The sequence below is a fragment of the Bos javanicus genome, chromosome 1 (genome assembly GCF_032452875.1).
Source record: "Bos javanicus breed banteng chromosome 1, ARS-OSU_banteng_1.0, whole genome shotgun sequence".
Classification (NCBI taxonomy): domain Eukaryota; kingdom Metazoa; phylum Chordata; class Mammalia; order Artiodactyla; family Bovidae; genus Bos; species Bos javanicus.
The window spans coordinates 111,085,176-111,108,532 of NC_083868.1; the positions used below are offsets into that span (position 1 = coordinate 111,085,176).

The window sequence follows — 23,357 nt, forward strand, 5'->3', positions numbered from 1 at the left end:
ATCTGGAAAAGGTTTACCCTCTTATAAGGATAGTCTGAGAACAAACACCCCACGTATATGGAAACACTTTGAGTTTTTCAGAAAGTCTCTGAAAGAATGTAAGAAACTTAACATCCTTAGCTACAACTGACTAAAAGCCATCTGTATCCATTTATCTTTGTGAGGATAAAAGGAGGTAAAAAACAAACACACGCTTATCCCAGTGCTTGGCAAGCAGTAGGTGCTCAGCTAAAATCACAATTTCAGTGCTTTTCTTGCCATCCTCCTTTTATCCCTTCTTTCCTAAAATGCTTTTAGTTTTCCTTTGCTAACTTATTTTAAACTTTTGACTTTTTCAGACACAAGACCATATTTAATATTTTAGGATAATCAGTGTAATAATACAAAGCTAGAAGCAGGACCATGTCACCATGTTTTAGGAAATATGTATATTATCTTAGAGAACAAACACACTAATAGGTCAACTGTTAGAGCAGAAAGAAAAGTGATAGACCTAGAGTCTGGAGAAGGTCCTGACGGGAAGCACACAGTGGTTCCAGCCACACTGATTAAAGTGTTGGTAGTTCAGGCTTAACTTGAGCTGTCCTTGTGCTGACTTTGTGCTGATGGAAGCAAGAGGCTGTGTCAGACTTCTGCTTCCTTTTGGGGGCGTTTGGCAAGTGTGAATTTTAAAAATGCCAATATTCTCTCTCCCTTGACATTACAGAGTAATTTGTGATTCTAATGTTATTACACATTCTCTCAAGTTTTTAAAAACAGACATGTTGTTATTAACAAGGAGAGATGTTTGGCGTACTCTCCAATAAATTAATCATCAAGATGTTCTGAATGGAGGTTAATTTTATGTCAGTGATCTTGAATATCTTTACTCTTCAGAGAAGAATTCAAGCGGCAAGACTCAGCAACTGGAGTTGATTTCTGCAAATGCCAGCCCTGAGCCTCAGTGACAGATGCTTGGCTCTGTATCTGCCCCAAACCTTCCCTCCTTAACCCCCACCTTCACATATTAAGAAGTGTCAATCAACCTCAAACCTACTCAGTACAACCAGTTTGCCCCATATGGATTAAACCTCCATGCCTTAAATTTTGTTAAGAAAAGTAAAATGAGATCCTCTTATATAGAAGATGGATTTTACATTTCCGTCTGTGTCAAAGGAGGAATGAAATGCCTTCTTTAATATAAGAATAAATAAATGTAGGAAATTGAGTCCTACGAATCCAACCAGGTCACTGGGCATCTCTCCCGGTCCACAGAGGAGGGGAGCTTTCTGCATTGAAGCCTGACCAGAAGCAGGGCCCTCCAGAGGGCTGGGGGACTGCCAGGGGACGCCTGCCAGGCTGAGGCCACACTCGGCCTGAGCCAGGAAGCCTCAGGCTGCTGCTGGGCTCTTCTGTTCAGTTTCCTTTTCTCCCTCGTTCCCATGCCCAGACTCTTTCCTAGAGGTGGAGGAAAATACCTTCAGCGAAGCCCTAGAACTTTCAGGCACCCCGTTTCCATATTTTCCTGAGATGATTCCACAAGCCAGTGGAGACCATGTCATTGCTCCAACTCCTATAGAAGAAAAAAAACCTTAAAAAGTTACTTCTGCAAACTGGGATCAAAAGTGAGTGGGTATTCAGAAAGGACCTGGTTAGTTATGGGGAAAAGCTGGCCAGATATATATGAGTTAATATCAGCATAAATCATTCCATTAAAGTTTAGGCATTTACAAACTGTGTGCTTCATTTTTATTAATATAAGCCCATCAACTGTGCACTGTTGGTGATGGGGAGGAGGGCATACAATCAAGCCTGAAAATGTGGCTTATCCAGAGTTTCCTGATGCCCCAAATTTACATTTCTTTTTACACTCAGCGATAAGCACTTTTGCTTGCACAAAAATGGCAGTGCTTCGCTTGTTCACGCAGTGCCTCAACAGTGCCTGGTCGGAGGAGGAGCACCGTGCCCGGTGCACAGAGAACACAGTGAGCACATGGTGATAGCCGTAACAACCACTGTTCTGTTGTCGGACTTTTCTTATCCTTGTTTTCTTACCCAGCACTTTCCCCACTCACGTAAACCCCCATTTCTTACGAAAAAGTTTCTCTGGAACCTGTTTCGATAAATATGCCTGAAAATGTGGCTTAAGTTTTCTGATATCCGAAATTCTTGTGTACATGTTGTATATATATGTTTTCCCTCCCTTTGGCATCATGTGTACCTACACAAACATGTGTCCCTGGCTTGTCTGCCATTCTTGAATTCCTCTTCTGACTCAGTTCCAGGCAGAGTAGGAGATACAGATGTATAAATCCATCATTTTGGGGAAACCCACTCAGAGATGCATTCTTGGCTAGAGCAACTACCCTATGAAAAACAGGTTTATTCATTATTTCTTCCTTTCATTCTACATGCATTTTTTTGAACACCTACTGAGAACAGCTTGTCTGCCAGCTCTGCTTGGCTTTCATGAGTGATACTCCAGAGATTGCATACAAGTCCTTTTGATTTCTTCTAGTTTCTGGAATGCATAGTGCTGACAATCCCTACATTAATTAGGAACATTTAGGAAAGCATTTCAGTCACACCTTTTTTTTTTTTTTCTGGATCCCTGATCCTCTTATTAAAGATAATGAGTCAATTTGATTGTGAAGATTACCTATTTTATGGTAGAGCTCTGGTAGCTGAACCTCTACTTTCTCTCTCTGGAAAAGGTGGTATTCAGCTTGTTCACAGACTGGTGGGATCATGTTGAATTGTCTTGCTACAGAGTAGGCTTCCTAAGGTGAAATACAATTGCAACTGAATTTATTTCTGATGAGAAATAAGTCTGTATGCATGAAAAAAATTCATTTTAGTGAAATCAATACAAACCAAGAAAATCTAGATTGTCAAATAATAAGCAAAGTTATGATCATCAATTTCACTAAGAAATACCAAATCAGGAAATTATTTTTTGGGAGGTTTTGGAATGAGTAAAGTCCAGGGAAAATTAGTCAAAGTGTGAATTAAGAACTATTACAAATAAAACATAGTTTGACTATTTCTAGGTTCCTAAAGAAATAAAACTTAACTAATATATAATATAAAAATGATCTATAATTAGCATGTTATGAACAGTACCATTATTTAATACGTCAAAAAAAAAACCAAAAACAACCTGGAATATTGTGTCATATGTCTCATTAGCTGAGAATTGTACTCTCTTACTACCAAACTACTACCAAAGGACATGCTAAAACACGATTCCTGTTAGAGACCTGCACCCTCCATGTTGTATTCTGAGCTGATAAGATCCACCGCCTGCCCCTATATCCATCTCTACAATGATGAAATTGATCATAGAATTCTGGTGCCATTGTGATTGTGAAGAAAGTTTGCAAAAGGTCTTACAACTTATACATGATGTCTGACAAATAAAAATAGGTACTCAATGGTCATTTAAAAATGGAAATGGAATTACCATGATCTCCATGGCACTCCAGCGAGAAGTTCCCCAGTACATGGCCATTCCTTGGTTTATCACATGTGTCATGGCACGAACAATTTCTATGGAAAGCCAAAGAGATAGCATTACATATATTTTTCAAAGTTATATAGTATTTTTTTTCTTTTCCTGCCCAAAGCTTAGATGTTTAATGCAATTATTTGTTGGATTAGTATAATTACCTTGACACTGGTGATAGCATAATAGTCTAACATAAAAAATTGATGGTTTGGAGGTGGATGGTACTTTTTGGGTAAATTGACTTCCCATTTTCAGTTTGCAGCAACAATATGAAATGATATTAAAAAAAGAGTGACCACCTTAAGTTCTTCCTTTACTTTTATTGCTTCAGTGTTCCTGGCCAGATAAAAGAATACATGATTCACCTCTTTCAGAACCTGGGTACCTTGCTCACTAAAGTGAGAAGTAAGAGAAAGCATTTGTTTTGACTTTGTAGAATGGAAGGTCATTGAGGATAGAAGTCCTGCCTTTGTATGTTGGATTTACAGAGCTAAGCCTCACGCAGGGTTGTTGTTTAATAGAGATGACTCAATAACAATGTGTTTAGCAGAAAGATAAACATACTAAATGCTGAACAAACAGCTGAAGCCCCAACGGCTCCCAGCCCACACTGGCACACCCTGTCCTTGACTACTTTGGACCAAACTTCATTCTAAGACACCCATGTCATGCATTTCACCTGGACCTCCATGTGGCCCCACCCTGTTTGCTCATCAGCCTCTTTCAGCTTGACATCACATTTCCTAAACAGGAAAATGAATCTCTTCCCAGAGGGGTGAAGTTGAGCTAATCCTCTTGGAACCAGCCAATATTTTACAGAACCAGAGAGCATGGAGAGCCTCAAGTTAAATTGAGTGAAAAGTCACAGACATGGTTGGGTTTCTTCTACAAACCAGGTCAGCCAAACACCCAGGATGCCAGGTCATTTCACATTTTCAAGGGGTTGCAGGTCATGGGCTTTTCTTACCCTACTGATAATACCTGGTAGGTTACATGTCCTTCAGCAGAATCAAATCCTTGTCTCAAACTTTAATTGAGTATTTGTGTTATTTTATTTCTCACCAGCAAGCACTGTCTTAATTGATCAGGGACAGGATTTGGAATGAGACAGTGAGGGTTAGGGTCCTAGCTTCCTTGCTTGTTTGACTTACATAAAGCATTTTAAATTGCCCTTGGTCTTTGTTTGGAAGATGGGAATGTTTTACTCATCAGAGTCTACCCAACAGAGGTAGAATTCGGCATGTAAAGAAAATATTTTTCCTTCTTGGAGAAAGACTCCTAAATATCAATTTATTACTCAACAACCAAATCTATGAAGATAGTTCTTCCTTTACAGAGCAAACGAGACACAAAAAGTTACATGAAACATTTTTCTTGTCTTTAAATAGAAATGAATACGTGTGCTAACATTTCTGGAAATTCAAAGCCATTCCTTAAATATCTGCCCCTAAGTATTCTCTCTTTGGAACTCTCCATCGTTGTACTACTTCCCTTTCCTTTCACATCCCGTTTCATTCAGAGCTGATATATTCATTCAACCAACAGGATTTATGAGGAGTCTGCTGTACTGGGTGCTGGAGATATTGTGGCGAATCAAACATGTTGGTAAACACTAACAGGTTAACAGGGAATAAATGAACCCAGGATGCTCCCCTGTCTCTATTCCATAATCAAGTAAGATGAGCGCAGGACGTGGTCCAGTGGCTTGGCCATGTGGGAGTCACCAAGGTCTTGACAACAGCAGGTAGGGTGCAGTGGAGGTTGTGACGCTTCCCATTCCTTCATTCCCTTATTTCCTGTAATGTACTAACAGCCTAATATTTGCCAGGCACTAGGTTCATCTGTGAGTAAGATAGATACAAAGCTCCTGGACTCAGGGAGTTTAGGGTTACCACAAAATGTAATGTGTTATGAAGAAAGCAAATAGGGGGCTGAGATCAGGAATGAGAAGGAAAACATATAGTTGGTCAAGGAAGAAGTAATGTCTAGGCATACAAAATAAAAAGGCACCAGTCAGGTGAAAAACAAGGGAAGAACATTCTAGGCAGCATGTGACAAGGCCCTGGGGCTGGACAGAGCTTGGTGAACCCACAATCTGTAAGCCATGGTGGAGGAAGCTGAGTCAGGAAGGAAGGCAGGGCTACACGATGAAGCTGGCAGAGGGCAAACAGTGTTTGTTATTCAGGGCTTGATGGGAAGTCACTAATATTTCTAAGTAAGGGAATGATGATGCAGTATATATTTCAGAACACCATCTGACCATGTTGTGAGGTGAGGGCTGGAGGAAGCAGGAAGATCATTAGGAGGTTTACTGTATCATTCCTGGAAGGAGATAAGGGGCTTGAAATCAGGAGGTGGTAGCAAAGACAGACATGAACGGATCAAAATCTGTTTTGTGGATAGAATCCCCAAGGACTGTATGTGGCAAGTGAGGAAAAGGAGGAATCAAGGAAGCTTGAGGGAGGAACAGGTTTGGGAGGAAGAGTCAGGGTCCTTCATCAGTTCAGTTCAGTTCAGTTCAATCGCTCAATCGTGTCCTACTCTTTGCGACCCCATGAATCGCAGCACACCAGGCCTCCCTGTCCATCACCAGCTCCCGGAGTTTACCCAAACTCATATCCATCGAGTCAGTGATGCCATCCAGTCATCTAGGACATGCCAAAAATAGAGATGCCTGTGAGAGACAGAGGGGTGATGTCAAGTAGAGATAACTGGATAATGATATGTGAGCAACCTGGGCTGAAGGTGAGCTATTTGTTCATCAACAGTCTATTAATTGTATTTAAATCCATGAGTGAATGAGACTATGTAAGGGAAGTCTGCCCAGAGAAAACAAAAGAGTTTCGAAGAGCCAAAGCAGGAGTTGGGAAGAGTACACTGTGGGGTTCTGGGTCATTGGCAGCCAGAGGAGTAGGAAGGAAGCCAGAGTGGGGACATTTGGAATCAAGAATGGAGAGGGCTTGCAGGAGGACCTGTGCCCAAAGATTGGAACATGTGAGCATTTGAATCAGAAAGGCCAGAACGCTGGAGGTCAACGAAGAGCCTGGAAAGAGTGTTGTCAGTGTCCTTGGTGCGTTTGGACCAAGGCCAGGCTGGAGCTGACTGAAGACTGGGCATGAGGAAGGAAAGGTATTAGAGACAACCTGGGTGGACTCAAGTTAGGAAATAAATGGAGCAGAGAAAGAGGGCGGCAGCTAAAGTGGGTATTTAGGATAAAAGAGATTTTCATTTTAAAACTGAAAGATGCAAGAGAAAGCCTATATGCCATTGAGAGTAATCTAGATAGAGGATTTAACTGAGGATGTGGGCTAGGAGATTGGGGAGAATGGAGAGGGAGAGACTGGACAGAGTGAGGCGGAGGACAAAACCCCTGCAGTGGGAAGGATGCTGCTTCAAGCAAGATGGCACAACCCTGGGAGGTTTGGAGAAGTCATCATAGGAAGACAGGGGAGACCCTGTTTGATGAATGGTGGTGCTGGTGGTAAAGAAGCTGCCTGTCAACGCAGGAAATGTAAGAGACATGGGTTTGATCTCTGGATCAAGAACAGCCTCTGAAGGAGGGCATGGCAACCCACTCCAGTATTCTTGCCTGGAGAATCTCATGGACAGAGGAGCCTGGCAGGCTACAGTCCATAGTGTTGCAAAGAGCTGGACATGACTGAGCTTAAGCACAGCACAGCATAGCACACAATAAACTCTCAATCAAGTGAAAACAAGGTACAAAGTGAGGAAAAGGCGAGAAAGAACAATTCTGAGTGTGGAAGAGCCTATGCAAGATGCCCCCATGCCCCAGGCACTTTAGTTGAGGGCGATTTCTTTGCTCCCCGATAAGTCTGGCTGCTGACTCTGCAGAGAAGGGCTGGTGGAATGCAGAGGACTCTGGGAGGAGGAGGCTGCTGCACAGAATCCAGGGAGGAATGCAGAGAATGGAGAGCCAGCAGATGGAGATCCATGTGGCCACAAAGTAAAATTTAGTTTAATGCATATTAAATTTGTTCAATTTTTTTTTTAAGTTAGAGAAAAATCCCCCAAGTTATTTAGCTCTCTAACAGGAAGTCACTGTACTGATAGCTGAGGTGGGTTTTTAACACGATTCTACTAAAGGACACTAGAGGGCAGCATTGTTAAGAAAAAAAAAAATCAATGGGTGTCTAAAAGCTTTTACTTGACAACCAGGGAAATGCATTTTTAAAGCATCCCAGTCAGAGCATCAATTCTGAGTGGGGAAAATGACGTTAGGAAGCTCATCTAGTGCATTGCTTCCACCCGCCTCTGGGAAAGGACATGCAGACAGACAAACTGATTCAATCTGGCAGTTCAGGACTGAATGTGGCTCCCTCTGCCCTGACTCCCCGCTTTTCCAGGAAGCTTCAGCACGAGTGGCTCTCACACGAAAGGATCTGGGGAGCTTGGAAAACGACACTACCCGGGCTCCACAGAAGGTCTATTATATCAGAATCTCTGGGGGTGAAGCCAGGCATCGAGATTTTAAAAACTCAACCCAGGTGATTGCATGCACAGCCTGGGTTTAGGGTCGCTGTGCTTGTCTACCCTGCTAGTGCTAAAGGGTGGCGCCTGGACCACTAGCAGCAGCCCCTGGGAACCTGTTAGAAATGCAGGTCCTAGGGCCTCACCCCAGATGCTGTGCTGTGCTGTGCTGTGCTGTGTGCTTAGTCGCTCAGTCGTGTCCGACTCTTAGCGACCCCATGGACTGCAGCCTACCAGGCTCGTCCGTTCATGGGATTTTCCAGGCAAGAGTACTGGAGTGGGTTGCCATTGCCTTCTCCGGCTTTCCATGTTGAAACCATCATTATTATTTAGCCCACAGTACACAGACAGCTCTCTCTCTCTTATTTCCTGGATCCTTGGCACAGAACTGACTATGAAAGCTACAGGTCGAGTTTGTTTCCCTGAATATCCCATTCTCCATCTGTGAAGTGAGGACGTATTGATCCTGTGGAATTCTTCCAAAGCTTGACATGAGATAATGTATGTAGACCAACTGGTGGGTGACTCTAAAAGAATAACACAAACTGAGTAACAGGTAAGCAGGATGTGGTCCTGGTTGTTTCTTCTCAAATAAGCTCAGATTTTAACATTTTATTTTTTTTTTAAAGTTGTTATTCTTCATTCAGTAACATAGGTCATCTCTGTTTAAAAATACGTATTTTATGTGAAATGACTAAGTGAAACTACTTATTTTGAGTGAAAGAAATTTGCTGATAAATATATTTACTTTTCTAATTGGCCCCCATGACTGAATAACTGAAACATGCAGAAAATAGCTGTTCACGTTAAACCTTTTTCATGTGAAATTTTCCCTAGAACTTTGAAAGTTGTATGCAAGTTGTTATACTGCATAAACAATAAACCGTAGGGACTAAAGATACAAATAGGCACAAATTAGTTTTTTGATCAAATAAAATGTACTAAATCTGGCCATACAGACACATAATGATAAAAACAATAGAAACCTTAGAGATAATTCAGGGCAGCTTCTTCTTACTCTAGATGAGGAAACAGGCTAGGAGTTCATTGTTTTAAGGCATAATTGAAAGTTCAAATGTTATTAACAATTATAAATAGTTCAGTTATGCTTACAAAATGCTGAGAGTAAATACACAAAATAATAATTGTAACATATAGAGGAACTATATGTAACTTTATTATTTCCAAGTCACCTGTAAATGTATTATCATACTTTAATGATTTAAAAAATAGAAAAGAAAGAAGAGTCCCTAATAAGCAAAGCACCACTTAAAAATACTAACATGCTATAGGTTAATTCACAAATATTAGGTTTAACCAAACACAATTTCCATTTTTAGAGGCCAAAAATGGTTGCGCTCTTTCAAGGGGAGTGGACTGCAGTGGAGGCTGGGGCACTGGTAGAATGTAGGGGCTTGGTTTCCTCAGAGGAGAAAAAATAGTTTTTACTCCAGACTAGCTGTTTTTTTTGTTGTTTATCTAACTTCAGTTGTTTATTTACTTATTTATCTTCAAAAGCTTGTGGTGGTGGTTTATATTCATGGTCTGTGACTTAGAGGTTTCCTCCTGGATCTCTGTCAGTCATTTACCATCTTGGCTATGGAGAAACCTCTCCCAGTGCTCAGCTGAGCATCAGCACATAGAGGACCATCACTGAAATGGAAACCTGTATCCATAAATGGAGTGATGCCATGTTTAGCCTTAAAGGTTTGCCTACTGTCTGAGGACAGGCCTGGCTCCATCTGCCTTCCAGAGCACACAGGAGACTCTGGGTTCTGGGTTTTGTCTCATCACTGTCACGAAGTTGGACATGTTCTCCAACCTTGCTGAATCTCAGTTTCTTCAACACAAATGACCAGACTGATATTAACTGAGCATATAATAACTTATATTAACTTATGTCCTTATAATAACTGTTTAGGTGGGTAATGTTTTCATCTTTATTTTATTGATGATGAATCTGAGACTCAGAAAGGTAATTGCTTTGATAAGGTAATTGATAAGGTAATTGCAGTGATCAAGACCATCCCCAAGAAAAAGAATTGCAAAAAGGCAAAATGGTTGTCTGAGGAGGCCTTACAAATGGCTGAGAAAAGAAGAGAAGCTAAAGGCAAACAAGCAAAGGAAAGATACCCATTTGAATGCAGAATTCTAAAGGTCAGCAAGGAAAGATAAGAAAGCCTTCCTCAGTGATCAATGTAAAGAAATAGAGGAAAACAATAGAATAGGAAAGATTAGAGATCTCTTCAAGAAAATTAGAGATACCAAGAGGACATTTCATGCAAAAATGGGCACAATAAAGGACAGAAATGGTATGGACCTAACAGATGCAGAAGATATTAAGAAGAGGTGGCAAGAATACACAGAAGAACTGTACAAAAAGGGTCTTCATGACCCAGAAAATGAAGTGATTACTCACCTAGAGCCAGACATGCTGGAGTGCAAAGTCAAGTGGGCCTTAGGAAACATCGCTATGAACAAAACTAGTGGAGGTGATGGAATTCCAGTTGAGTTATTTCAAATCCTGAAAGATGATGCTGTGAAAGTGCTGCACTCAATATGCCAGCAAATCTGGAAAACTCAGCAGTAGCCATGGGACTGGAAAGGGTCAGTTTTCATTCCAATCCCAAAGAAAGCAATGCCAAAGAATGTTCAAACTACTGCACAACTGCACTCATCTCACACAATTGCAAAGTAATGCTCAAAATTCTCCAAGCCAGGCTTCAACAGTACATAAACCGTGAACTTCCAGATGTTCAAGCTGGATTTAGAAAAGGCAGAGGAATCAGAGATCAAATTGTCAACATCTGCAGAATCATAGAAAAAGCAAGAGAATTTCAGAAAAACATCTACTTCTGCCTTATTGGCTACGCAAAAGCTTTTGACTGTGTAGATCACAACAAACTGGAAAATTCTTAAAGAGAAGGGAATACCAGACCACCTGACCTGCTTCTTGAGAAATCTGTATGCAGGTCAGGAAACAACAGTTAGAACTGGACATGGCACAACAGACTGGTTCCAAATAGGAAAAGAAGTACATCAAGGCTGTATACTGTCACTCTGGTTATTTAACTTATATGCAGAGTATATCATGAGAAATGCTGGGCTGGATGAAGCACAAGCTGGAATCAAGATCGCCGGGAAAAATATCAATAGATATTTTTCTATTCATCTCAGATATGCAGATAACACCAACATTATGGCTGAAAGTGAAGAACTAAAGAGCCCCTTGATGAAAGTGAAAGAGAAGAGTAAAAAAGTTGGCTTAAAGGTCAACATTCAGAAAACTAAGATCATGGCATCTGATCCTATCACTTCATGGCAAATAGATGGGAAAATGGTGGAAACAGTGGCAGACTTTATTTTGGGGGGCTCCAAAATCACTGCAGGTGGTGACTGCAGCCATAAAATTAAAGACACTTGCTCCTTGGAAGAAAAACTTATGACCAACCTAGACAGAATATTAAAAAGCAGAGACATTACTTTGCTGACAAAGATCTGTCTAGTCACATCTATGGTTTTTCAAGTAGTCATGTATGGATGTGAGAGTTGGACTGTGAAGAAAGCTGAGCGCTGAAAAATTGATGCTTTTGAACTGTGGTGTTAGAGAAGACTCTTGAGAGTCCCTTGGGCTGCAAGGAGATCCAACCAGTCCATCCTAAAGGAGATCAGTCCTGGGTGTTCACTAGAAGGACTGATGCTGAAGCTGAAACTCCAATACTTTGGCCACCTGATGGGAAGAACTGACTCCTTGGAAAAGACACTGATGCTGGGAAAGACTGAAGGCGGGAGAAGAAGGGGATGACAGAGGATGAGATGGTTGGATGGCATCAATGACTCGATGGACATGAGTTTGGGCAAGATTTGGGAGTTGGTTATGGACAGGGAAGCCTGGCGTGCTGCAGTCCATGGGGTTGCAAAGTGTCGGACATGACTGAATAACTGAACTGAACTGAAGTACCCCTAAGTTCCGAAGTGAGGTACTAGGTTACTTTTGTAGGACTAGTTAAAAAAAAGGTGTGGCCATCCTTAGGCCAATCCCTACCTTAAAAGAATCAGTGGGTGGAGGCGGGGGTTGAGAGACACTTTATTTGGATTCATTTGAGTTCTGTGGCATTTTCCGACCTTCCTCTGTGATGCCACTCTCCCTCGTCCATCTTTTGCCTTGTCTCAAACTGAATAAGCTCCAAAACCACAAAATCCTATTTGCAGAACTTGCAAATTAAGACAGCTTCCTGCTGTAAGAATTGAATGCTGTGATTTTGTCCCCAACAGGCAGTCCTGGAGATTCTGCTCATTCCTTGTTCAGCTCCCTGATACAGAGGAGGAGACTGCCTGATGCTGAGTACTTCTAATATTATTTCTTCCTGCATCAGACATGTGCTCTTTAATCCTGGCAAAAAAGCAAATGTTCATTTTATATTTAGATAAGGATGGCCAAGTGACTTGCTTAAGGCAATGACTTAGCTTTCTTATCTTTCAATACATCTCTGTCCTCATTATTTCTCTGTAATCCTCTTATCACTATGTCCAGTCTTTCCAGCTTCTCACCTGGAATCGCTCCTGCCTGCTGACATGCCAAGAAATAATGGAGAATGTGGATCATAAAATTGCACCTCTTCCTTCAACATAATCTAGCATGGTGCCTACTATTTCCTATTAAACCTGGGTGTTTTCAAACTTTTGGAATCCTTCTGTTTGGGTAATAACTAACTGGTGGTAATTTAAGAGGTGATTTCTGTCTTGACGAAAGGGAGGCAGCATTCACAAGGAGTAGAGAGTACAGTGCTTTCTTGCACAGATCAAATTCTATAGGATTTGTGAACAGTGGAATGCATTCTAATTCATTTAAAAACATTTGAGAACTTCCCTGGTGATACAGTGGGTAAGAATCTGCCTGTCAATGCAGGGGACATGGGTTCAGTCCCTGGTCCGGGAAGATTCCAAATGCCTCAGAGCAATTAAGACTGCACCACAACTACTGAGCCTGTGTGCCCTAGAGCCTGAACTCTGCAACAAGAGAAGCGACCGCAAGAGAAGCCCACATTCCACGACGAAGAGTAGCCCCGACTCGCCGCAACTAGAGAAAGCCCACAAGCAGCAAGCAAGACTCCGTGCAGCCAAAAATTAAATAAATAAATAAAATTATTTAAAAAATGAAAACATTTGAAAGGAGAACAATTAAACTCATTGCCTTAAATTTTGTCTAGAGTAAGGCAACAAATAAACAGATTTAAAGAAACAAACAAAAAAACTAAGTGAACTGAAACTTTGGGGTTAAATTGATTTCCTAGATACCTGACTTGTATCTTCATCTGTGAAGCTACAAGTTATATGGCATTAGTGGATTATTTCCTGAGATTTCTTTTGACAGTGTTACTAGTCAATCTTTAAAAAAGCATGTTTAATTGTTTGAATATGTATATTCTCCTCATGTGGAGATCTCTCTGATAAATTTAAAAAATTAAAATTTGGGAAAAGATCTCTTTTCTTCTAAAATATTAAAAGTTTTGCTCTCGTCAATTAAGCCCCGCAAATTTTATCATAGAATTCAGCTGTCTTGGTCCATTTGGGCTGCTATAACATATATGTGTTGTTGTGTTCAGCTGTTCAGCTGTGTTTGACTCTTTGCAACCCCATGGACTATAGCCACCAGGCTCCTCTGTCCATGGAATTTTCCAAGCAAGAATACTGGAGCAGGTTGCCATTTCCTATTCCAGGGAATCTTCCTCACCCAGGGATCTAGCCTGAGTCTCTTATGTCTCCCACCATGACAGGCAGATTCTTTATCACTGAGCCACCTGGGAACCCCTATAACAAATATACTATACATACATACATACACACACACACACACACATATATATATATACACATATGACAAAATATCACAGATGGCTTAAACAGCAAGCATTCATTTCTCACAGTCTGGAGCATGGGAAGTCTAAGGTCAAGGCACTGGCAGATTTGTTATCTGGTGAGAGTTGTCTTCCTGGTTCATAGACAGCCACCCTCTCACTGTATTGTCACATGTGGAAGGGGTAAGGCAGCTCTATGTGGTCTCTTTTATAAGGGCACTAATCACTTTCATGAGGGCTGCACCCTCTTGGGCTAGTCACTTACTAAGGCCCTCTAACTAGCATCACTTTGGGGGTTAGGTTTCAACAGATGGATTATGCAGGGACACAAACACTCTGGCTATAGCAACAGCCTAGAAAATTCTCAAAGCAAGGGTTACCAGCTGCTTATCTTTTCCACAGATGACATTCCCATAAATGCCTGATTGTGAATAACCAGATTTTTTTTCTAGTGAATGTACCAGGATGAATGATCTACAAAATGTATGCAGAAATAAATAAGGAAATTAATCTGCCATGTACATTTATTTGATAGAACCAATTTATTCTAATTTTAGGATAGCTAGGTAAAACAGTCCTTATATACTAGAAACAATTACAGTAGAAATTTCTGATATATGACTATAACATGTATCAGCAACAAATAGAAAGACATGATAGAAGTTATAGATACTTTCAATCAGCTATAATGCATAAAAGATCTGAAAATTTGAGAATTATTAGCTTTTTACTTTGTGATCCTCTTGAGTTGTGGGTTGTAGTTCTTCTCACTGAGAAATGAGGATGTGTCAAACTTCCTGGTTTGAAACAATTAGGTTTCAGGGCTTTTTTTTTTTTTCTAATGGGAGAAGTTATTGAAAACTCAATAGAAAGTTTTTAAATTGTAAAAGAAATTTATTGGCTCTTGTCACTGGAAATACAGAGGTCAAACAAACTTCAGAATTGGTAGTTGCAACAACCAAGTTGTTGAGAATCAACTTTTCTAACTCTCTGCTATCCTCGGGTTGGTTTCCCTCATGACATTAGGGTGGCTCTTGGTAGTATTTACGGTGTTGTAGGTTTTTTTATCCATACTCAGCAGGGCCCTTTTGCCTCAGTATTCCAACATTCCTGAAATTCATTCTAATTAGATTGCTTCAGTCACATGAGCCAGTGACTCCAGTCGGGCTGATTGTGTTAACACAATCCAGAGCTCACCTCAGAACTGAGGTCCAGCCAAAAGAAAGGAAGCAGCCTTCCTCCAGGTCAACTGGAAGTCTGGGAAGGGTCATTGCCCACATGAAAATGTGGATACCTGAGGAGTGATGTCTACTGGGCAGACAATCAACTATTTTCACCATGCTCAGAAAGGGTCTTTCTGGGCACACCACCAAGAAAGGGCCCAGGGAGAGTGCAAATCTATTGAGTGCCTTCTATGTGCTGGGCACATTACCAGCATTATTGCATTTGAATTTTACTATAGCCCTGTAAGGTGGTGTCATTACACTTCCATTTCACATTTGAAGCAATTGAAGCTCAAAGAGAGATGAAAAAGTTGATGAAGCCAGATTTGTACATTTCCTCTAAAATTAGCCCCCTGCTCAAACCAAATGAAGCAGAATATGTTTTCCCCTTCCTTTTCATCTATATTTGTATATTTTAAAACATGTTACAGTTCAAGGAACTTTTGTTTTTTATTATTTATTTATTTTGACCACACCACATGGCATGTGGGATCTTAGTTCCCAGACCAGGAATTGAACCTGTGCCCCTGCACTGGAAGCAGAGTCTTAACCACTAGACCACATGGGAAGTCCCCTATATTTGTATATTTTATTCCCACTCTTTTGATTATGCTATTTGAAGCATGTAGAGGCTTAAAGTATCTCTGTCAACTGAGGAAAAAGCCTTTAGGCATATCAAAAGGAAATGCAAAACAAATAAAGAATAGTTTTCTAAATGTTCACTGAGATACTAAAAAATAAATTTAACAAAAATCCACCCATTCTACTTGGTGCCTAATATTTCTGTATCCATTATCAGTGGTTATTTTTATACTTGGGAGTATCTGTCATTGCCTTGTAGATTACCTGACTCAAGTCTCAAATTCCTAATCTTTTAAATTGTGTGACTGTCAACGTCATCGGTCAGACAGTCAGATGTGGAAAGCTGACATTAGCTTCTTATTCTATTATCCTATCTGGAGCTTTTATTTATACAACTGTCTGTGTATCAGCTTCTTGGGACAGGCTTTAAACTTTACTTTAAAAGGAATTTTATCTTCTGGAGGAAAGAATAAAGCAAGCCAACTTGGCAGAGGATTGATAAGAGTAAAAAATGTTTACCCTAATGAGATTTTCTACTGGCAAATCCAGTTTCATGCTGTAACAGGAGGCAATCTTTATTGCTTCTTTAAAAGTGTAGAGCTGGATTTACTTCCTGATTCTACCATGGGAGACGTCTGGAAGGAGATGCTGTCTTAATGATATTAAAACCTCTATGCCTACAGCAGATGCAACTCACTGGCAGCCCCAAATCCATTTTGGCTCTGTAGTGCTTATCTATATTTGTCAGGTATCTGGTAATTAAACAAAAGGCGACTTTTAAACTTGACATGGAGCGGAATGATTTTCTCAGCTTTTCAGTGAACTACCTGGTAAAAAGAGGAGCTACTCACTCTGTGAATATTTCCAAATGAGGCACCTGCTGTTCTCTATGTTCGAATGTAAGCCAGGCCCGGAAGTAGCTGGGCAACATTCACGGCAAGAGCCATTGCAGAGGAGGCTGGCTTGTCCCCAGGCACGCCCACTTCTCTTCCTTGTACCTACTTCACTTTTCTACATTTGTTCGCTTGTCTAGGACCCTTAATCTCTCTTTTTAGGTGGCCTTTCTTTCCCATTTCTGAGTTTCTCCACCTCCCACTCAAAGATGGCTGTTTCCCCTTATTTTCTTCACTAGAACTATTTCATAGATGGTGCTTCTTAAATATTGTGACCACATGACCCACTAAGGTGGGCACAGAAGCAAACACTATTAGAAGGCCTTGGCTTTAGCACAGAAATTTATGTAAATCTCTATTCTATACCATAGTAAAACATTCACTTTAAAGCAATATGTTCTTATTTATAAATCTTTGACTTTATAAAACTTTATCATGGAAGGAAAAGGTCTCAAGTCTACTCTGGCTTTTGTCCAGCTCCTCTCAGCCACCCAAAGCCACCTCATCCATGTCCAGCATACTTCCTGTGCCTCAGAGGAAAGGCATGCCTGCCTGTGAGGCAAGGAGCAATGAGAGGGAGTCAGTGACTGAAAAGGTGGAATGAATTGTCCCACTTGGGGACTTGTCTTTAGACACACAGCCCTAGTTTGACCTAATCCTTTATGCCCTGAACTTTTATATATTTCTATGCCATGTTTTATGAGGCTCCCTCACATAGATATACAGATCTTCAGTCTTCTGGAGTAATAATGATAATTGTTTACACTAATTTAGCACATATAATGTACTTGGCTTATTCTAAACACTTTATGTATATTAACTCATTTTATTGGCACTACAGTCTTAGAGTGTAGGTCTGTTGTTCTTATTATCTTGTTTTGCATGTGAAGAAACTGAGGCACAATAAGGGGAATAAATCACTCAAGATCACCCAGCTAATGTGTGTACTGGGGCCAGGATTTGAAAGTAAGCAGTCTGGCTCCTGTCTGCTTTTAACCACAAATAATACTTCAGCAAGTTATAAATGACAGAATTGTGTCCAGCAAAGAGAACCCAGAGGCCCTGATAGAGCATTATGGTTACATTTAAGGAGTGAAATGTTGATTGCAGAGCTCTTTTGGGAACCACAAGAATCTTTCTCTGTTTCCCGAGAGCAGCGTGTTATATAGGGGCTGCCCAGTGTGCGTGTGACCACATAGTGCTTCTCTGGGACATGGCAACACTCCCTGTTTGGCCTTCACTGCCATGCAACGTGTATACATGAACCTCTTTCATTGCAGGAAAAGTTGAAAGACAGACAGACTTGACAGAGAGAATTGCTGTCTATGACATACGGCAGGAAAAGGTAAGTGCCAGAGAAAGAGGCATCATGCTGTACAAGTGAGCAAGAGCTATTAATCCCATCATGGCTTCCATGGCTTCTGTTTTTTAAACAAAGAGCAATGTTTTGCAAAAAATAATTTACTGTGCTTCTCAATCAATTAAAAATACATGGTTAATATATAAAATAAGTACCTGTACTACCAAGCTCATATATTATAAAATATATATAATGGTATCCACATCTTGGCTTCAATATACTATTCTCCACTGAAAGAAACCAAGACTCCTTAGCGAAATGGCTGATTACAGGGCTGGGGAAAGCACAGGTGAGCTTGGAACACTTTGTGCTGGGAAGCCAAAAAAGTCCTTAAAAAAAGATGCAGACATGTCAAAAAAACACAAAAGACCTGTCAAAGATCCTTCAAATGTCCATATTTGGGATAATTGCAGCAACAAATTAATGATGGTAATGAATCATAAATTAAAGAAAAAATCGTCCATGAGTTCATACTGATAAAAATAACTGAATAAAATTATTCAATAATTGAATAATGGAGGAGAAGGGGAAGCTCTTCCTTGCAGTAGAATGCCAACTAAAAAATTTAGAACGTATGATGGAAATAGAAAAATCACCCTTTAGCCAACACCACAGTACTAGTTCAGACATCAGTGAAGAGTACTAAAATCAAGTAGGCAAAACTGTGATGAGAAACAAGATATTTGCATAGCTTCAAAGTGTCTCTCTCATTGGGCATATAAATATAAACACACACACACACACACACACACAAACACATGCACCTAATATATACTAAAGGAAAAGGTGCAACCTAGGAGAAACCTGGTAAGTATCACCTTAACCAGGAGAGTAAAGCATCATCAGGAATGGGAAGGTGTGACAGTATGTACCCCCTGCTATATTACACAGCATCATTTCTGTGGTACTCTTGCCAAAAATGCCTAACCTGAATTTAATCACTAGTGGACAAACTCCAGTCATGGGACATTCTGAAAAATAACTGGCTAATAGTCTTCTAAAGTGTCAATATTACAAAAGACAGAGTGAGGAACTGATGCAGCTTAAAGGAGACCAAAGACACATTACAATGAGCAGCAACATGTAAATTTTGAGTTGATTTGGACCAGAAAAGAGTATTAGTGGGGCTGTTAGAGAAATATGAATATGATCCATAGATTAAACAATATTATTGTATCAATGTTAATTTCCAGATTTTTAGACTTACACAACGGTTATATAGAGCTTCCCTGGTGACTCAGATGGTAAAGAATCTGCCTGCAATGCAGAAGACCTGGATTCAATCCCTGGGTTGGGAAGAGCTCCCTGAGAAGGAAATAGCAACCCACTCCAGTATTCTTGCCTGGGAAATCCCATGGACACAGAAGCCTCTTGGGCTACAGTCCATGAAATCACAAAGAGTCAGGCATGACTAAGTTATTAACACAGCGGTTATATAAAATGCTAACACTTAAAGACAGTTAGAACTAGACATGGAACAACAGACTGGTTCCAAATAGGAAAAGGGGTACGTCAAGGCTGTATATTGTCATCCTGCTTATTTAACTTATATACAGAGTACATCATGAGAAATGCTGGGCTAGATGAAGCACAAGCTGGAGTCAAGATTTCTGGGAGAAATATCAATAATCTCGGATATGCAGATGACACCACCCTTATGGCAGAAAGCAAAGAAGAACTAAAGAGCCTCTTGATGAAAGTGAAAGAGGAGAGTGAAAAAGTTGGCTTAAAGCTCAACATTCAGAAAACTAAGATCATGGCATTGGGTCCCATCGCTTCATGGCAAATAGATGGGGAAACAGTGGAAACAGTGGCTAACTTTATTTTTTTGGGCTCCAAAATCACTGCAGATGGTGACTGCAGCCATGAAATTAAAAGATGCTTGCTCCTTCAAAAAATACTTATGACCAACCTGCTGCTGCTGCTAAGTCACTTCAGTCGTGTCTGACTCTGTGTGATCCCATAGACGGCAGCCCACCAGGCTCCCCGTCCCTGGGATTCTCCAGGCAAGAACACTGGAGTGGGTTGCCATTTCCTTCTCCAATGCAGGAAAGTGAAAAGTGAAAGTGAAGTCACTCAGTCGTGTCTGACTCTTAGCGACCCCCTGGACTGCAGCCTGCCAGGATCCTCCGTCCATGGGATTTTCCAGGCAAGAGTACTGGAGTGGGGTGCCATTGCCTTCTCTGACCTAGACAGCATATTAAAAAGCAGAGACATTACTTTGCCAATAAAGGTCCGTCTAGTCAAGGCTATGGTTTTCCCAGTAGTCATGTATGAATGTGACAGTTGGACTATAAAGAAAGCTGAGCGCTGAAGAATTGATGCTTTTGAACTGTGGTGTTGAAGACTCTTGAGAGTCCAACCAGTCCATCCTAAAGGAGATCAGTCCTGAGTGTTCATTGGAAGGACTGATGTTGAAACTGAAACTCCATTACTTTGGCCACCTGATGCGAAGAGCTGACTCATTGAAAAAGACCCTGATGCTGGGAAAGATTGAGGGCAGGAGGAGAAGGGGATGACAGAGGATGAGATGGTTGGATGGCATCACCGACTCGATGGACATAAGTTTGGGTAAACTCCAGGAGTTGGTGATGGACAGGGAGGCCTAGCGTGCTACAGTCCATGGGGTTGCATAGAGTTGGACAGAACTGAGCAACTGAACTGAAACTGAAAATACTTAAGGAATCTGAGTATGGTGTAGATAGGAGTCTTCTATATATTTTTACTGCTTTTTAATGTCTGGAATTAAACCAGTGGATAGCTTAAAAACAGAAAAAATAAAATATACACAATAAATAGAAACTTTAAAAATAATGATATATAAAATAAATGGAAATTATGTTTTCTTTTCATCTTACAATGGGTTATCTGGCACAGCCTGCTTTGGAGGCCACCAAGGGAGGGAGTCTGGCATGGCTCGTTTAGGAAGTGGTGGGTGGGTCTCTGGTGCTGGCATATTTCTGGAGGGATGTGATGAGAAATGGGTTGGCTTCTCATCATGGAATCTGGGTAGGAAAATTGGCACTTGAATGTGTATTTCTAACCTCCCAGCACTGTGCCTGGACTTGACAGCCACAGTATCATAGTTAATATTGACAACTCAATACCACTGGCATTTTTATCTCACTTCTGTGTATGTGTGTGGGTATTGTTTTAATCTCTAGCTTTATCAAAGTAACACACACAGAATGTTTAAAGAGTCGATGCCAAAAGGCTCGTAAACAAAGCAGCATTCTTTCAACTGTGCCTGCACCCCAGAGGAGAAAACCACGTCCAGCATATATGTAGCTGTTTATTCTGATATTAATCTCTATGTTTCTCAACAATATCTACACAGTACTCTCTTGGCCCAGCTTTTTAAAGACATTATCCACTGACTTCTTGTGGAGGTGAGAGTTTCAGCTCCTGCCATACACCTGTCTATCCTATCTTCCCAATATATTCACATCTCAGTTTAGGGTTCAGGTCATGGATTCTCTGTGTTCATTTCAATGCCTGATGCTTAATGTCCACTGCTGAGCAGAGTAGTTTACAATGATTACACTTCCTGTCTTCTATACCTTTTCATTTTCCTTTAGTTGACAATTACTTCATTATACTTCCCGTAGTTTGTTCAAGTATCATGGCAACCCACTCCAGTATTCTTGCCTGGAGAATTTCGTAGACAGAGGAGACTGGCGGGCTATGGTCCATGGGGTTGCAAAGAGTTAGACATCACTGAGCAACTAACACTTTCTCTAAAGATACAGCTTTCTGTTTTGGTTAAGTCTGTGGGAAATTCAGTTTCCCGTTTTTCCTGGCAACATTCCATCTAAGGCCCCCATCCTTCCACGGCAGCCTGCGCTGGTGCGCTCTGTGCCTGCCGCACATCACCTCTAGCTATGTTTCATATGTTTCATCCTGAAAATTCCCTTTTTCACTTGAATGAGTTGGATCCATGGCTTCCTGTTCGTTGCTCTCTTTCTCCTCTTTTTTTTTTTTTTAATGGTGGAGCCCATTTTCCAGTAGCTTTTGAGGAATTATGTTTGGGAGATAACAAAGTCAAAAAGCTATTTTTTTCCTCACTCCTGGTTGACAGTTTGCCTTCCATTTTTTTTTTGCTTAGAACTTTGAAACCTTGTTACATGATGTTTTGGATCTCCATTTTGCTGTTGAGAACCCCTGCTGCTGCTGCTAAGTCGCTTCAGTCGTGTCCGACTCTGTGCGACCCCATAGACAGCAGCCCAACAGGCTCCTCCATCCCTGGGATTCTCCAGGCAAGAATACTGGAGTGAGAACCCCTAGACAATCCTTATTCTCAATCCTTTCTGTGTACATGCTATGAATGCTATGGACTATTTTAGGATGTTTTTTCCTTATCTTTTCACTTGTGAAATTTCATTATAACATTACTTTGTGTGGGACTTGATCTATTTATTATCCTGGGTACTTGGTGGGCACTATTGATCTAGAAATTCATGTTCTTTAAATTTGGAAGTTTTCTTTTTTTTTTTTTCCTTTTGATAACTACCTTACTTCTGTTTAGGGATTCCCTGATGGCTCAGACGGTAAAGAGTCTGCCTGAAAGGAGGGAGACCCGAGTTTGATTCCTGAGTCGGGAAGATCCCCTGGAGAAGGAAAGGGCAACCCACTCCACTATTCTTGCCTGGAAAACTCCATGGCCAGAGAAGCCTTGTGGGCTACAGTCCATGGGATAGCAAAGAGTCAGACATGACTGAGCAACTTCACTTTCACTTTCTCTTCCATTTTATCTATTTTCTCTCTAAAGATCTTTTAGTTAAATAAATGTTGGACTTCCTGGATATAATAATAATAATATTATTATTTGGCTACACAGCTTGTGGGACCTTACTTCCCCAACCAGGGATTGAACCTGGGCCCTCTGCAGTGAAAGCCCAGAATCCTAACCACTGGACCACCAGGGAATACCCAAGAATCTTAATTTTCTTATCTTTTCACTTCTATTATCCATTTTTTTCCCCTACTGTCTGGAGTATTTCCTCAAATTTAATGTCCACATCTTTATTGACTTTTAAAAAAATTAGCTATTACATTTTTAATATCTAAGACGTTTCCTACTTCTGTTGTTTTTGTTCTCTTTGATCCTGTTCTTGTTTAATTGATATAATATCTTCTCTTGTCTCACCAAGTATATTAATTATAGTTTCTTTGAACATTTATATATCTCTCTGCATTACTCTGTTTTCTTTTCTTCTATTGAGCTCTTTTTTTTTTTTTCTCCTTCACATCAGCAGGTTTCTTTGAATGTCAGGTGATTCTTGGACTTCTGTTCACATTTAAGAGTAAAGCACTAAAATTGTGTGTGGATAGCATTTGTCACTGTGGGAGCAATTAAGGCACCTGCCGCTTTTTCCCAATGGGATTTTCTTCCACAAAAATGTCAAGATCTTTAAGATATTTTTTCTGGGATAGTTAATTTTCTCCAGAATAATATTCTATTATTTT

General features: G+C 40.6%; 1 protein-coding gene and 1 non-coding gene across 5 annotated transcripts in view; both read right to left on the reverse strand.

The window, feature by feature from the left end:
- Positions 1-23,357, reverse strand: part of KCNAB1 (potassium voltage-gated channel subfamily A regulatory beta subunit 1) — a 444,529-nt gene that overhangs the window by 21,675 nt on the left and 399,497 nt on the right. For all 4 annotated transcript variants that reach the window (XM_061417766.1, XM_061417774.1, XM_061417784.1 and 1 more), the window contains 3 exons: positions 3,443-3,528; positions 2,639-2,759; positions 1,458-1,552 (listed from right to left, as the gene is read on the reverse strand). In XM_061417766.1, coding sequence (XP_061273750.1) covers positions 1,458-1,552; positions 2,639-2,759; positions 3,443-3,528 — 302 coding nt within the window. The remainder of the gene's footprint in view (positions 1-1,457; positions 1,553-2,638; positions 2,760-3,442; positions 3,529-23,357) is intronic.
- Positions 22,744-22,816, reverse strand: TRNAE-UUC (transfer RNA glutamic acid (anticodon UUC)). Its single transcript has one exon. It is a non-coding gene; the product is annotated as a tRNA-Glu (tRNA).